General features: G+C 44.0%; 1 protein-coding gene across 2 annotated transcripts in view; it reads right to left on the reverse strand.

The window, feature by feature from the left end:
* Window positions 1–452: 452 nt before the first annotated feature.
* The window catches only part of sema4gb (sema domain, immunoglobulin domain (Ig), transmembrane domain (TM) and short cytoplasmic domain, (semaphorin) 4Gb), a 24,294-nt gene continuing 7,351 nt past the window's right edge, over window positions 453–17,395 (reverse strand). The window contains exons 2-15 of one of the 2 annotated variants that reach the window (XR_011695506.1): window positions 14,616–14,764; window positions 14,055–14,117; window positions 13,554–13,652; window positions 13,322–13,415; window positions 12,828–12,941; window positions 12,247–12,401; window positions 9,238–9,413; window positions 7,413–7,551; window positions 7,056–7,278; window positions 6,732–6,847; window positions 6,173–6,327; window positions 5,044–5,105; window positions 2,376–4,271; window positions 453–589 (exon numbers count right to left, since the gene is read on the reverse strand). Coding sequence is in view for 1 of the 2 variants with exons in the window: in XM_071522964.1 (XP_071379065.1) it covers window positions 3,307–4,271; window positions 5,044–5,105; window positions 6,173–6,327; window positions 6,732–6,847; window positions 7,056–7,278; window positions 7,413–7,551; window positions 9,238–9,413; window positions 12,247–12,401; window positions 12,828–12,941; window positions 13,322–13,415; window positions 13,554–13,652; window positions 14,055–14,117; window positions 14,616–14,764 (2,510 nt within the window). In the remaining variant the exon portion in view is untranslated. Of the gene's footprint in view, window positions 590–2,141; window positions 4,272–5,043; window positions 5,106–6,172; window positions 6,328–6,731; window positions 6,848–7,055; window positions 7,279–7,412; window positions 7,552–9,237; window positions 9,414–12,246; window positions 12,402–12,827; window positions 12,942–13,321; window positions 13,416–13,553; window positions 13,653–14,054; window positions 14,118–14,615; window positions 14,765–17,395 lie in introns of those variants that run through there. The other variant, XM_071522964.1, reaches the window with a different exon arrangement.

Here is a 17,395-nt window from a genome sequence, read left to right on the forward strand (position 1 = left end):
TCTAATATAAATAGGTCATTTCCATCAAAAGCTCAGGTGTCTTAAATATATTACAAGAATTATGGATGTCACTGCAGCCAGTCGCATACTGAGTAGACCACACAGATGAGCTCATTATCTACATCAAAAAATAATAATACAATACACAGCCAACTTTATGGAAAGTGTCATAGTTAACAAGGGTATGTTACAAGCTTTTTTAACAAAGTACTCAGGTAGGAATAGTGCAAATTGTGAGCTTTCTTTAACAGCAGTTTCTTTGGCCAACCTCTAGATAGTTTATCAACACAGACTACGTCTTGCATATTGGTGCACCAGTATGTGAGTAGCGTTGTGTAAGTTGCGAAAACAAGTGCTTCACCATGGGTTTGTGTACAGAAATAAGATGAAGGGCAGGTAGCCAACATGTTAGCCATTTTACCCAAAGTCCATAGTACAATATACATAACAGTGTCCAATTCCAGTGTCCATTGTAAACAGATTGTCCTTCAGTGAGAGTGAAGCAGTCGTCACTGACTCAGATGAAGCTTTCATCATGTTATCGATTGTCCACAAATGTTTCATCAACTTGATCTGGGCCCTTTCATATCTATGCAAAGAGATCAAACAACAATACATGGTTAAGAGCAGTAAGATGTTGAACTCATTTGACACTTTGAAACTTGCAATATATGTGATGCAATGAAAAAAGTTTTTTAAAGCTGCTTGAAAAGATGATTGAGACTCCCTTTAAGATATGAATCATCTTTTCAAGCACATATATCTCTCTGTGGACCAGCACCTCTTCTCTGCAAGCTAAACAAGTCTTGTTTCACCTCTGATGAGCACTGGCACTCCTTATTGAAAGAGTTTGTTAAAACTTTGACTTAGATTAAATACATTTTCATCTGCAAAATGCTCTCATGAATCACAAAATTGTGCCAATCCAAGATTAATTGTCATCTTCATCAGAAAACCTTCTTTTTGAACTTTTTCTTTTTGAGCATTACAAATACAAAATAATCCAGGGGCTTTTAAATTTAATTACACTGTCTGGCTCCTCCAGGAAATGGCATGTGTAATGAAATACCTGTCATAGAGCATACATTTTCTCATCAGCTAGAAATGTGAGAACTGTATTTAGCTCTGTTGCTGCTATAATGTTGAATCATTGGATAAAACCTCATTGTTTCTCCAGGCCCTTCACGAACACAAGGTCAAGGGCTCTCTGAAAGCTTGCTCTAATTGATTAGGGGCCATCATGGCAGTTTGTAAACTCAGCAGGGTCCTTGAGAGAGAGTGAGAATGTGAGTGGAGAGAGTAATAGATGATACTGCCGAGCAGAGGTGATGGGACAAGGAAATGAAAGAGGCAGCAGCAGGGACAGGGAGAGGGAGGGAGGGAATGAAGATGAGGATCAGGAGGAGTGAGGGAAGGGGAAAGAGGGTGGGAGTACTGAAAAGGCAGACGAGAAGAGGAAGGGAAGGGAGAGCTCCTGCCAGCCTCCCCTGTTGTATCATCATCAGCTCCCTGCATGGCTAACCAGGACACACAGGTCAATTGTTTTCTATCTGGTTCTGTGTCCTCAGACATGCAAACAGACGACAAGCCCCCGTCTGCACTTGGTGGAGTCGAGCCAAGTACCGCTGTTACTGTCAGCGACGCTCTGACAGATACATGGCCTGCATGCTGCGAGTCGCTAGGGAGGGCTGCTGCTGATTCAACACTTTACTGGGAAGACAGATCTTTATTTAACACTGGCCATGACGGGTTTACAAACGTCTCTGAGATATATCACAGTCAGTTCCCTCAAAGTTATATATTTACTATTTAATTATAGCACTGTTTGCCTTGCCATGGCAATTTAGCATGTCCTCCACCTGCAGTTCATGTTGTTTTAGCATTGCACTAATGTCAGGTAAACATCCGGTGCATTGTGGGCTGGGTAACAGTGACGCAGGTTTTTCAATGTGAAGGTCCTCTACCCTGATTTGGCAAGTTGCCACCAGCAGCCTCTCACAGCAAAGGACACCCAGCACAGCACAAACATAAACTTAGGACTGAATCAATGAGTCTGAGTCTGAGTCTGCCTTTCATCGTGTTTTTGAAAATTAGGATGAAAATCTTCATCATTTTGAAAGGATCCACAGTTTTGAACTGCAAGGGGACAGGCTCTTTGAAATGATTTTGTTGAATTGTGAATGAGTGATTTGCCCTGAGAGAGCAAAACCCTCAAGTTAATGTTGCATGTCCATCCCAAAACAGGGCTCAGCCTCATTCTGACAAAGACAATGTGTGGCTGGACAGTTATTCCCAGCAGCCAATCAAATCAAGTGTATTGGGGAGTATGAATACAAAACAACGAGTAGACATTTTCTTTTCAGTATCCCTCTTACCTTTGTTTTCTAGCGTGCGTTGTGGTTCCCTCTCATCCACACGGGCCCCAAAGCTACTCTGTGGTCTCCAGTGAATACAATCAATCTGACCGCAAACCGACTGCTCCTTTAATGGTCTTCAGTAGACTATTGAGCTAAACCTTTGTGTCTTTAATACCGTTGTTCCTCTTTTCTCACACAGATGCTAACAACAGAAAGAGGCTAGGAAAAAAAATCCCACTCCATTTTGGGTTTGCTACAATTATGTCCATTGGCATTGGCACAACACATTGCTACTAACAGCTGCAACAGTGATGTTATTATTGCTATTTACATGAGAACAAAGGAAAATGAGGAAAGAGTGGTTTAAATGAAGTTTGAAATGAATGATTTGTCTAACCACCTGTGCTCATTATGCACTGTAACAGAACTGACTTCTTAATCTCCCTATAGGGCTCATATTGTGTGGCACTAACAAACTCTGTGAAAACTTCCAGCCTCAAAAATACGTGATCGCCTCCTAGACTCTGTTTAGGCCGACTTAGTCTCTTGCCCATGTCCCATATTGTACCTTTTCTGTGTCATCTGAAAACCCTCTTTCACCAGCTTCCAGGGACTCTACACAGGTAGGACCATTAAGCTCTCTACCTAAGGTGATTACGAAATGTCTAAATGTAATAGTACAGTAGGTGTCCAAATTTTCCACAGCTCCTCTTTGCGAATGGTGATCTGTGATTGGCGTTGTCCATCATTTAGTGAAATTCATGGGCTGTTTGTCATGGGAATCACAGGAGGCTGCACACTTCAGATCAGGTTAGGACACAACCCACAGGTACTCTTGACACTGGGTAAATAACAGCAGCTTTTAATACAACAGTTAGTCCTCCCCACTACTATGGGTCACCGTTGGGGTAAAAATAAATAACTGTGAGAGAGGGAGTGAGAGGGGGTCCTAGATAGAGCTCTCATCAGGCTGGAGGTCCAGCTGTGTGTGTTTCCTCTTTTCCAGGATCCTGTTGAGCTCCTCGGTGAAGGAGTGGTAGAGCGGCGAGGTGCCTTCGGGATCGGCCTGCCTCAGCAGCACGTAGCTGTTCCCGTTCATCTTCCGCAGTACGCTGGGCAGAGTGGCCGACAACCCGTTGGCGTAGTCCATGTTGGGCAGCGGGGGCGGCAAGGGGAGGGGAGGGGCTGGCGGTGGCGTCTTACTGGGTGACATCTGGCCCTCCCCTGGAACTATCTGGAGGAAGCCGTCCATGTCATCGATGTTGGGCACCGAGGTGGACCTGCGACCCTGACGGCCGTTGCAATGGCTGGAGATGGTCTTCAGTTCAAAATGGGAGCTCCTCTTTCTCTCGGAGGCCCCCAGGATCTGCAGCCCCTGCTGGGAGAACTTGCGGTCCCGAGAGGCCCGTCTGGTGCAGAAGCTCACGTAGAGCAGTACCACAGTCAACACCAGACACAGCCCTCCCAAGACAGCCACCAGGGAGATGTACATGGCCTCCATGTGCCGGTAGGTCTGGAACTCTGGCCCCGGAGGCAGCGGGGCAGGGGGCGAGGGCAGCGGCTGCTCAGTGGGGCTGCTGGTGGAGAAGACGATTGGGCTGAAAACTGTGGTGGGGTTAGTTGTGGCTGTGGGCTCCACAGGGAAGGACAGGTCTGTGTGGACCCTGACTGTGTACAGATGAACCGGGACCCAGACGGCGTTCTCCACAGCGAAGCAACGATACAATCCGCTCTGCTGGGGACGCGCCCCGATGATGAGGAGCCCATCTGTGCCAACGCGGTAGCCCGAATTGAGGCCGTAGCCCTGGAGTTCTCGGCCATTTAGCGTCCAGCGCGGAGTAGCGAGGTTGGAGCGCAGTTCACACTGGAGAAGCACATCGTCGCCCGACATCACAGAACGCCTGCGGTGAACCACTGGGGAAGAGATGGAGAGAGAGGTGAAGAGACAGATTCAACGTAAAGATGTATCAAATGGGAAGGAGAGATTAAAAAAGAAGTGATGAATAAATGAAAAGAGATAGAGATAAAAAAGGGGAGGGAGAGGGATGGAACAAGAGAAATGCAGGGGGACAGAGATGAATATAGAAAGAGATGTCAGGTCACCAAGGTTACATTTTTAAAGTGGAGGTGAGCAACCTGTACCGCCAAACCTTTCAACATCGCTTCTCATCACAATTCATAAGCCTCTGTAAATGTAGCGAGCCCTGCAATGCAGCCAGCATGACCGCCTGACCTCCAGCAAGAGAGGAGCTGATTAAAATATGTACACAGGGGGACGGGTAAGGAAAGTATACCTACTGAAATCCCTTAATAGCCTTTAAATGGTTGAGTTTCCAAGCAGAGCTAAGAAGAGCTGAGTGACGGAATATTTTAATGTCATAATCTCTCTGGAGCGTTGTGTGTGTGTGTGTGTGTGTGTGTGTGTGTGTGTGTGTGTGTGTATGTGTGTGTGTGTGTCTGTGTGTGTGTGTGTGTGTGTGTGAGTGAGGGATGGCTCAAATTTAACATGGTGGACGGACAGGAGGTACAGTATAGCGATGATTTCTCTCAAATTTTCCCTAAAATAAAGAGGATACATGTTGCATAATGCATGCGAACTTGTAAGTTTGTGTGTGTGTGTGTGTGTGTGTGTGTGTGTGTGTGTGTGTGTGTGTGTGTGTGTGTGTGTGTGTGTTTTAACACATACCGTTTCCTGTGCTGTTCTCACAGCCCCGGCTCCCTCTCAGTATATCCTGGGTTAGGTTTGACCTGAAATAAATGTGTTTCAGATTTCTGTCAAAAGGTTCAAAAAGACACTGGAGAGGACTGTCCACTCTCCTTTTAGTAAACAATAGGATACAAAAGTAATTTAACACTTTAATTGATTTTTTGAACTGATATTGTGCAACATTAATCAAGGACGTGTATTCTGTTCCATTATGCATTTAACATCCTATTACTTTTGCTGCTTTCTCTGAAAGTGATGCTGCCTCCAAACCACAAAACAAATCCACAAGAGAGGCTGATGTGTCTGCTGCAGTAATGGAGATTAAGATGTCTGCTACTCACTCATGCAGAGTGAATGAACTGAGGCACAAATAGTCCCCAGCCCCACTGTGAGCACAACTCGGCGTGTGTGAGTGTGTGTGTGTGTGTATGTATTTGTTCATGTATGTGCCTCTCCACTGTCAAGGCCTGTTTACTGTATATCATGGAAAGGTTTTGCACAGCATTTAATTTGAATAGCTTGCATGATTAAATTAAGATCTCAGTAAGTAAGTAAGCAATTGAGAGAAGAATAACAATAAAACTCTCAGTCCCATCTGTTTCCATGTTTTCTCTCTAGCCTTGGATGCTGATTCAAGCTGCAAGAGAAGCGTGTTTTCTAATCCTGCTGTTCTTTGGCTAATCAATGGAGATTCAAACCAAACCATAGTGGGGTTAGGCCCTGCTGAGATGAACAGAGCTGAGATGAAAAGGCGTGTCAATTACATGGTTTTACACCTGCTTTCATAGAAATGTTGTTTGAAGGGAAAGCTAGATGTATAACTGAATATGCCCAGTTTGTGTTTGGCCCTGTAGAAAGAAAGATTTATAAATCCAAAAAGGTCCTGTACCACAAAAACACAAAACCCTGGCAACCCCACCCCCTCGTGTGCTGCATGTACATATGTGTGTGTGTGAGTGTGTGTGAAAGAATGCCTTTCTCCACTTTACATGCACCGTGAGCCTCCCTGTGTATCTGCTTGCTTATAAGAATGTGCCCTTGTGTGTACCTGTGTCAGTGTACATGCAGGAGTGTGTTGCAGTAACATTTCCAGTAACTGTCCCCTCACCTCTGTGGACGTGAGGAAACGTCCACACACACCTTCCCGTCCCAACCACAGAACGGGTCCCTGGAGAATACGCAGTCATAACAGGAGGTGTACCTCTCACAGGCTGACATCGGTACCTGCACAACTCCAGAGTGGGAGCCCACATACACTCTCCGCTGTCGGACAAAAAGACACATGATCAATCTGTTTGTACTGTATTTGCATGTTATACTGTTTGCATGTAAATGCCTATGAGCTGCTGACTGTGCAAGACAAATTAAAATCTGCATTGTATTACATTGTAATATTCTTTTTTGATTAATTGTCATTCATTATCATTATCATACATCACCTGGTGGTTCTAATTAATTTGTTCTAACTGCTCCAGGGAGAAATTGCCCTTGACTGCTGAGAACAGATTAACTTTCCCCCAAACACACTTAACTTACATGTATATATGCATTTTGTACAATTTTAATCAGTGAAATATTTCAAAATTGTTATCATTAACTGACAGGGATTGATAAATGAAAATCTTCTGTCAACAGCCCATGATTGTCTGCATTAGATGAACTCATACCAGAGCCGAGGATATGACCATGCTCTCTATGGGCTGGGGTTTATCAAACAGTTGCAGCTCCTCTATGATATGCATTTCCCCATCAATCTCTACTGCTCTGTGCAGCCAGCCATCATCTGTTGGAAAAGATATAACATAATGTGTTACGCCAAGAGACTTGATTAATGATGAACGGCAATATGAGTATGGAATAGAGCTTATTTTTTGTGAAAGCAAACTAAAATGCATTGTTCAAGTGATTGACTGACTGACTGATTGACTAATTGCTCAATAAACTGTACTGACTGTACTGTAGTAACATGATAAGATATACCCCAAACTCACCAGTTCCCAAAAACAGTACAGTGTAAATTTTCCCATCCAGTGCCGGCGCCTTGTGCACCGCTATTTTGACGTAGTTGATGCTCCTCTTGAACATGAGTGGGCGCGCCCCTATTGGGTGGACCTGGCTGGCCATTAGCGGGTGCCTCCTGGCGAAGGTGAGGACATTGTCTGGGAGGTCTCGAGATGAGTTGATGCCCTGGGACCTATGCATATCTGTTATACACTGGAGAGAGAGAGAGAGAGATATGATCGCAGTGTTCCTCATATAGGTAGAAAGAGAGGAAAAGAGCGTGAAAGGAGAAACCGTAATATGATACACAGCAGGTAATACATGATCGTAGGGGGAAAGATTCTTACAGATCCAGGTCTCGGCTCTGGTACTTTCCCTGTATATTCCCTCCACTTTGAGTCCTGGACCTCCATGTACGGCCCCTCGAACGCCTTCTGTACGTCTGAGAAGGAGTACTGGCAGATAGCAGACGCTTTGATATTCTTCCTGAAAGACAATCCCCCCACCGCCACCCCCAAGACACACAGAAGACGAATGCAGGATTAATAATTCGGCATTGTACAAACACAGAGAGGTTGATGTTATCTGGCGAGCAACTGCTCCCCAGATCGGATTTCAAACACATCACACATCATGAGTGCCCGCTGACAGGTAAAAAGTAAATAAGCTAAGAGACTGTCTGTAAGTTATTCACTGAAAACTGCAGGTGTGAAGGAGTGGCGTTTTGGCTTTGACACTCATCTTTTCCTCTTGGATCTTATCAATTTGTCTTGAATGGAATTTGGGAGTGGCGTCACTGACAGTTGTGCAATTCTCTCTCCTTATCTCTAGTTACCTGCATTCAGGTAGCAACTCCTGTCAGCCACTCAGGAGGAAATGGTTTGTTTTTCAAAGTTCTGTAGTGAAAGGTCCATTATCTGTGAGTCATAAATAAAATAACCCATCTTGTGGTTTTGGTGGAGCGCCTATGAAAGAAAGGTTTTGTCCAACTGAATAACGACAGCATGAGTTGGGAGGTGGGAACCAGGTGACCCTTAATCCTAAACCCTGAAGGTGAGATTAGTAACGGGGGAAAATGTCTGAGTCACATACTTAAGGCCATTGTGTGCCCACCTCAGTCTTCAAAACCATTCAAGTGAGAAAAATGAGATCGAACTGAAACCAGAATCTGTCCTCAAAACTCGCAAGCAGCGTTGCTCAAGGGCTTACTCATTCTCACACACTTCAGTCTAACACATAGTGATGGCTACTAGTCATACAGGTGCACATTTTTTATGAAACCAGTGTACAGTGTGACAAGACAAGACAGAGAGAAGAAAGGCAGAAAGAAAGAAAGAAAGAAAGAAAGAAAGAAAGAAAGAAAGAAAGAAAGAAAGAAAGAAAGAAAGAAAGAAAGAAATTAGACAGATGATGCAGTGAGGGGACAGACAGAATTAAGTTGAGATCAAATATCCATAAAAAGGAAGTGTGGCGATGAGAAATGGAGAAGGAGACAGAGAGCGATAGTAGTACTGGTCCATTGCACTGCTATCCTCTCCATCTGAATCTAAATACCCTTGGGACAGTTTTATGCAGCATGACTCTGCATATCAGCATAAACACACACTGTCGTCGCTGCCAGCTATTCTTCTGGCAGCCATCGTCCTCCGACATTGTCACTTCAGCCCCGACTGCAACTCGGCTAGTTCTCGTCTGCTAACTAAGTTAACTATTTCATTCAACCTCTCAGTGAAACTGATCCGCGTTCATCTTAAGATAAGAGAATGCACATTCGCAATGTAATCATATCATGTATGACCATGATATCATCATGATGTTGGTCTCCCAGAAGTGCAATTAAAATCATATCAGACTAAACTTAGACACTGGAGGACCCACTAGAACACTGTTTGGCTCAATAGCTGTCTCCAAAAGAGCCGTGATAGGGGAACAATGGTGTTTAACAGCAGAGCAACACTAACAGGGTGCTCTACTGGTTAGAAAGACTGTCCTGTAACTGGAAGGTCGCAGGTTTGATTTCCACAACAGTCAATGTCTCCCAAGAGAAAGACACTGAACTCCTAAGAGTGTCAGTGAAATGCCTAAAATGTGAGTGTAATATAAAATAAGTGCAACATTTAAAGTCAAGCACCCTGTCTAGTAGTAGAGGCAAAATTCCATGTCATCTCTTACCATTCCAGGCCAAAAACGCCATAGAAGATGCTGCTGTGTGCGTCGTGCCCCTGCAGGACGAACACACTGCGCAGGATATTGAGGTGGAGCTCGTAGTCCGGGACAGAACACACCATCCTGGCCTTGAGGAAGGAGGTCCACTTCCTCTGCAGGGTTCTCTGGCCTCCCCAGTCACCCTGAGGACAGAGGAGACAGGGAACAATGGATGGATGGATGGATGGATGGATGGATGGATGGATGGAGGGTGGACGGATAAGCAAAGTCCCTCACGTAATGCTGATATACTCTGGCAGATATACACACACACTCTGATATTCATATACACACCACTGGACACACATCTATGTATAGATGGTAATTGCAGAATGGACGCATGCACAAATACAAAGATACACACACCAATGCACACAGATCTATATATAGGCATCAAATCATAGAGTACACATAAATATAAAGAAAGAAAGAGGGAGTTAGGAGATAGAGTTTTATGCGAGTGGAGCTCACCGTTAGTATACTGGCTCAGAGTGTGCCCACTTTAGCACATTTGCTCTAATTGCATTTCGGTAGCGCTGGGAGGCAAGGCTGCATGCAACCTCTGCCGAAAAGAGTGATTTAGCACACCTCATTTAGGAGAGAGAAAAAGAGTCTGAGACTACTTTTCTTCTTGTTTGTCTGAATTACAGCGCCTCATCGCTCTTCGTTTATGTCTTTCAGGGACATCTGTCATTCATCAAAAAGCTCTGTATGTTCTCCACCTCACCTCAGCCTCCCACGCACAAGACAAAGTAGTTTTAATCAACAAAACACACATAAATATCTAAAGCAAAAATGCCTGCATCTGGAAAGTACAGTTCCATCAATAATAACAACTCTTTTGTTTGGTATAAGATAAAGATAAAGACAATAACAAGAAAGGGAATGAGTCTACAGGCACATCAGCTCTTGAAGTTTTCATCTTTTTGCAGAACAAAACACCCAGAGAGAGTTGGCAAAAAGCTTGGGGAGGCAAAGAATAAAAAAATAAAAAATAACACCAACAACTCTTATACAGATGGATTTCAGGCTATCATTGAGGAGTGAGCTAAATAGCAGTGGAGACAGATCACACTTCATGTCAATCAAAACACACTCGGGGTCACCATGCTGTCATGTCGTTACCCTAAGGGAACAAGAGTCAAGAATCCCAGCATAGAGGATTTGCCTATGGGGAAATTAACCCATGGAATCTCCCAGATGATGGAGACTAGCCTAGGCCTGACCTGTTTGAGCCAGTTTGCTGCCAGACAAGTATAGTGTCTGTAGAAACAGCAGAGCACAGCACAAACTATACAGCCATTCACCCTTGCTACAGACACACAGACACAGGTGCAGGAGAATGGCCATATCTATAAAAGATGGGCAGATTATGAACTCTAGTCAGCGATTACAAATGTACACGACCAGTCAAAAGTTTCGACTTTATTTTTTACTATTTTTCACATTTTAGAATAGTAAAGACATTACTAAATAGAACAGAAAAATTCTATGCACACTGCCTTGCAATACACAGGGCTTTATTGCTGAGCTTTCAGCCTTAAGACATCATCAGAGCAAAGAAGACTTTGAAGGTCTGCAGATAGCTTGACTACTAGAATAGTAAAGACATCAAAACTATGAAATAACACAAATGGGATTATGCAGTGACCAAAAAAGTGTTAAACAAATCTAAACTCTAAAGTAGCTGCCCTTTCATACACAGGCACCAACTTCACTATTTATATTTGTCTAAAAAACAAATTTCAAACATTTAAGCATAAGCCTTTAGATCAAAATGGCTTTAAGATAATGAAAAACATAGAACATTCAATCAGGTGTGTCCAAACTTTTGACTGGTAGTGTATATTTTCTCAGAATGGTATTGATTTCTGTTTTTTTACTTTGCTGGAAAGACCTTATTTTCCTGTAACTTGCACACTACTCTGTGAATATGGGTCATAACTGTAGGGGAAGTAGATGCTGTTTGGCTGAGAAGTGGACAAACAGAGGACAACTAGTTAGGCTAAAAAATGACACATCTCCAGTGGTTTCTGGCCAGAGGCTACTGCCAGTTCCTTCACCGTCTGTGGATCTGTCTCCAGCCACCATGGTGTCTGGCTGCCACGGGGCTGAGCTGGGGACCAGAGTGACATCTGCATGTGCTGCTGTGGCCTACTTCACACTGAGTTATTGCACTGTATACTTCTCCAACAACTCCACTCCACTGTATTAGAGAAAGGCACAGACAGGCCAGACCTTATTTCCAGAAAATGACTTCTTCTTGACTCAGAGAGAATCAAGAGAAGATAGACTGCGAGCGTATAATGTAACGGTGATGTCAGCACAACAGAGTACTGTAATGGTGATTGCACCATCATGCACAAAAAAGACAGAAGAAGGAGAGAGGGAGAGAGAAAACAGCCTTCTGGCTCTCCAGGAATGGTTGCGGGGCATGCTGTCTGGATGGGAGACGCTGATCGCGAGTGAAATGAGGTGAGAGGGAAAGAGAGGAGGAGGAGCAGGAGTGGAAGAGGGAGAGATGGGAAGAAAGAGAGAAGGGGGGTTTGCCATTGGAGGTGGGGGTTGGTGGGCTTCTTCTAGTTTGCCTGGCAACAGTGGCATGGCAGAAAGCCCCTCAGTAAAGAAACCAAGACTGGAGACACCCACAATGACACAGCCAACCGCTAGTTCATTCAGCAATGAAATTACTCTAAAAGGAGAAATGAAGAACAGAGAACCAGCAGAAATCCATTTATGCAATAATGGTTTGGCTCTGTATCACTGTCCTAAAACCTTGATAATCCAGCCATTTAGGTAACTCCAATAATCAGCAACTTTCCTCCCTACTTCCGTCTGTGACCTTGCAGGCAGTATAAACCCATTAAACTTATATTGGTTTGGCCCTGTTTGAGCGTACTTTCCAAACCTGGCGGACCCGCTAAAACTATTAATATGATTTTGGTTTGATCCTGTGTGAGCGTCTCTGTCTCTGACCTTGCAGACACGGGCGACTCTGGACACCTTAGTCTGGCTGGGGTAGGCCATCTGCTCCTGGCTCCTCTCCGTAAAGAAGAAGTAGATCTTGTCATCGTCACCGATGGAGCTGTTGATGCTCTCCTTCAGCAGCACAGAGCCCACAAAGTCTGCCTCTGTACACACACACACACACACACACACACACACACACACGCACATGCACATTGACACACACACACAGACCTATTAGCAGCCCAGGAAGTGTCTCCTAGGAAACCAGATACTAGATGGAGCTTTTAAGTATAATTGAATGGCCACAACTAAGCCACTTTGAGCTGCAGTGCATTTTTTTAATAGAATTTATATTTTGAGATGGGATTTCAACTATTGCATGAGAGATTTTGAGCGTCAATAGACCTATTTTTGTATGACAGCAAAATATATGATGGGATCAAAATGTCAGTGAGGTTTAGTCCACTGAGTAGTTTAAGTGATAACATGCAAAGCACTGTCTGTATTTAGGTATTTTGCAGGGAGTCAAAACACAAGAGCAGAAAATTCATTCATATTTTCTTCTTTTTGTCATGTGTTATATCTACCCAGAAGCCACCTAGTGGGGGCCTCCTCCGTCCTGAGTGTGGGGAAGGGGAAGTTCCTGCGTACATCTGGAGAGCTGCGGAACTCGTACTGAGAGGCCGTGAACATCTCGCCATCTAATAAACAGACGATGTGTCAGTGGAGGATAGAAGAAGAAAAGGAAAAACTTGGCAATCTGAGTTTGAATCAGATGTAAATGAAAGCAGTTGGATGAGTAAAGTGAGACCCAACATGGTCGTAGTATTTATACATGGTAATGAGATCCCAGCATGCTAAATGATCAATTTGTTCAAATTGAACTAAGGGTATGTTGGGAGAATTTCACTCCTCAGTTTTCTATTGCATACATATTTAATGTTAACAAGAGAGATGTTGTCGCCCTGAGTTCCCCTCAAACAGCCCCTGGAGAGACTTGAGCATATTCCCTGTGCCTGCATATTGCTTTGACTGCACCACTGGATGAAGGATAGACTAAATGCAAATTGGGGTTCCTTACCCACAAGGAGGCCAGTGTATCCCTTGGCTGGGTCATACGGACACCTGTCTCTGCCCTCCTCGAAGCCTGATGAGAAGCTGAACCGCTCTGCATCCTTACAGAGAGAGGGATAACAGTCAATTAATCAGTCCAGTCCAGTCCAGTTCAGTTCAGGTCAGTTCAGTTCAACTTCATTAGCTTGAACTGTAATTTGAATACATGGTTACTGAAATTAAAACAAATGAGCTCTTACTATGTAAGCACAGAGCGGCCTGAAGGCGTTTGTTCCGCAGACATACAGGTGAGTCTCATTGTACCGCTGCAGGAAGCGGATGTGATTGTAACACTCTGTCTGCAGAGAACAGGGAACAAAACAGAGTATTTCTAGCCCTAAAATAAGCAAGGAAAGAACATAGGCCAACCTATTTACTTCAGACACATAGGCTATTTTATGCAATTATTCAATGAATGGGGGCAATTTCTGCCCCTGTAATTAAGGTTTCAACGCTCAAACTGCAGCTTCATTTTTCTGGGTAATAGGGAAAGAGGAAAAAGAATTGAGTGAAAAGATTATACACTGTGTTGTCATTATAAGTAATTTGCACATCACAAAGCAGAACTATTTTATTGTCATTTTCCAATACTTAATAAATAAATGTAATGAACACAACAATCTTAAATAAAGACTATGAGTGTTCTAAAAAGAAGACGGGGCAAATTGAGTGTGTGTGCAAACAGTGCTGCAGCGTTGTACCTGATTGTCTTTGCCTTTATTCAGACACTGCTTCTTCTGTTCAGGGGAAGCTTCCCAATCAATCTGCAAACAATGTGGGGAAGTAATGACCATCAGTTAGCCAAACAAAGAGGGGAAAAGGAGGTAGATACAGAGAGAGAGAGAGAGAGAGAGAGAGAGAGACAGAGAGAGACAGAGAAACAAGTGTGTTTATGTGTGTGAGAGACAGAAAGAGAGAGGAGAGTAAGAGAAAGACAGAGTAAAAAAGAGAGAGAGGGAGGGAGAGCAAGAGGACAGTACACTTCCATCTTAATTTTCTGGCTGCGCTCTAAAACACGTCATTGAGTTCTGACTCTATTCAGTAACCCTTGAATAAATGCCTGGTGCATTTAATCCGATATCCACAAAATTGGAGGAACACAATGGGATTTGCTCAATCTGCTTAAGGCTATTATTAGTTTGTCCTCCTTTAATACTTGGAGAATAGGAGAAAACTTATGAAATGTGGTTCGCTGGTTCATTTGCAACAGGAGCAATTACGTGGCGGACTGTGAAAGAAGCTTGCAGCATCTTGGCACTCACCGAGAGGTTTCCAGGGGTGGAGATGTTGGAGGTGTCGAGCGCGTACACAGCTCCCCTGCCGCCCACGTACAGCAGCCCGGCCTCCTCTTCCAGCAGCAGGGTGCTGTAGTTCTGGGAAGAGCCACTGAAACGCTCACTGCCCAGCAGACCTGCAAAAATATGAGAACATATTATATATTAGAACAAAGAGGGTGATTTCATGTTCGTACATCTATCATACCTCATGATTACTACAAGAAATGCATGAGAAAACATTTATTTTACAGGTCAATTCTAAAATTAGCATGTTTTTACAGTGTAACGTCATTTTATATGCCTGTGAAGTTGCTGTGAAGTGGCACTAAAACGCAATTTATGAACCATAAAATATAGAAGAAATTTATACTACACATGCACTGGCACAGGCTCACATTATAGCAGGTTGCATTGCTGGGTAATCGTCTATACTTCCAGCAGTTAAAGTATGACTGGCCCTTCCAGCTGCAGTGGGCCCGTCTCCCTCCGTCAGAAGTCAAATGAACGGGAGAACAGATTGACTGCGACAAGCGTGCAGGCCCCCCCGCCACAGCAAATCGATGGGTGGGAGATGAATATAAGTTCTCTTATTACTGAGAGCCGGGACACGCTCCCATCAATTCGCAGCAGAAGCAAGGAGGAGGGGGAGGGAGAACCAGAGAAAGAGAGAATGTGAGATAGATAGATAGATAGATAGATAGATAGATAGATAGATAGATAGATAGATAGATAGGGAGAATGGAGAATGGAGAGAAGGGGAGGATGTGCGTCAATTAATATGCCCATCTGCACTCCCGCTGACTCATATTCCTTGGTGTAGCATCGTTGATCCCTTCCCCTCCATCCCTCCCACTATTCTGTACTTCTCTAAAGACACCTGTCCTTTCCTCCTGTCTGTTTTTCTTCCTACATCTCTTGTACCAGACATGGATCTCAGCCCGCGTCAAACTTTTAGTGCAGATCAAGGCACTGTAAAACTCCCGCTACACGACCGCCGAGGGAGATCTTCCACACCCAGATAAAAACAATGTCCTCCTTTTCACCGCCTCACAGCAGCAGAGCGACCTGCCCCCATTTCAGAGGTGCGAGACCGGGGTGTGATAAAATATTTAGTTTTGCAACCGGCAAATAATCTGATTCCCTGCATCGAGGACAAAAGATTCAGTGACTCAGAATGACTAGGTGGTGAATATTTTCCATTGCGGTGATAGAGATAACCCTAATTTGTCCCACTTACTGTATGAAACTCCCTCCCCCATCGCGCGCACACACACACACACACACACACACACACATGCACACAGCTCTGATGATGATGCTGTGGCAGTATTGCTGATGCGACTTGGCAGTACTGGGGCACGATTCCTGCTGAATGCCCTTAAATTCGCCTCCCCTGTGCCCCCATCCCCTCGTTCTGTACAATCCTCCCAGCAGTCACTCCAGCGACCCCCATCTCCCAGCCATGTTGCTGAGTCTTACCCTCAGTCACGCTAAGTGCCTTGTGTTTGGGGTTCTCAGATTCCACTGAGAATTGTCAAATAGGTGTTAAGTCAAGACAGAGGCTTGTATTCCCAACTACAAGTGATAAGAATTCGGAGGTGTTCGCGCCTGGCCGTCTCCAAGAATTATGACAGCAAAAAATTACAAGTTGTTTGCCAATGGTCAGGTTGCAGTCAGTCAGACAATGTTGCCAAACCAGTTAAGGAACCCTCCCTCCAATTTAAACAGACAACTGGAATCCATGTTTATACAAAACATAGATACATACACACATATTCTCAGGCAAGAGGCTTGAAGAATCTTTATAATACATTTAATTTGTAATGCACTTTTCATTACAAGTAAATCTCACAGTGCTACAGAGTAAAAAACAGGTGCATAAAAACAGATCAAATTAACCAACAGCAAAGGTCATTAAAAGCAACACAGGAAAGGGAAAAGGAAAAAGGCCTGATTAAAAAAGGAAAAGTTTATAGACAATGCATAAAAACTAAGAAATAAAACCAACACAAATCCACTACTACTACTTCTACTATGACCTCTGCTACTACTAATACTATAACTGATGATGGTGATGACGACAACAATGACGACGACAATGACAATGATGATGATGACTCTCCCACCAGCGTGTTCGATCTTGCTCAATACAACAGTCACAGTCAAATAGCGGTTTTGAGTTTCCCCAAGATCACATGGAAGGATTTTCCTTCCCCACATGACTGGCTGCTTGTCTATTTGTCACATGGACACTGGGTGATGACAGGAGCAGTGCTAGCACCCCCCAACTCTCCATACAACCAGTGGCTGAGTCAGACTTCAGCTCATGCCTCTCCTGCCGCCCACCTTGCTTCCTGCCTGCCTTTTATATCACTTCTACGGCTGACAGCCAACCAGCCACAGGGACCCTCTCATTGGTCCATTATTAGTTATTATCATATCTGTCATGCCCGTCACAGACTGATTATATGCATGACAGTAGGAATGACATTACATATAGCTCCTGTTGAAGGGAAACCTCCACAGAACTTCAACCTTTCACAGTGCTGAGAGCAGTGATATTTAACAAGTCGCATTTTAACATCAATAAATCATTACATTTTCGAGTCATTAGTGTAATTACTGTAAACAAACAACACGATCGCCAAGACGACTGGCAGTCTCTGCCAGCCTCTATGCTGCATTTTACATTGTGTGACACTGGGTCGGATTTTGCAAGAAATCTGGTGGATTGAGTTTCTGGCAAAGGCAGATAGTTGAATGAG

Source organism: Centroberyx affinis, unplaced genomic scaffold (genome assembly GCF_046629955.1).
Source record: "Centroberyx affinis isolate AG114_WGS23_722 - 3 ecotype Tasmania unplaced genomic scaffold, CSIRO-AGI_Caff_v1 ptg001049l_1, whole genome shotgun sequence".
Classification (NCBI taxonomy): Eukaryota; Metazoa; Chordata; class Actinopteri; order Beryciformes; family Berycidae; genus Centroberyx; species Centroberyx affinis.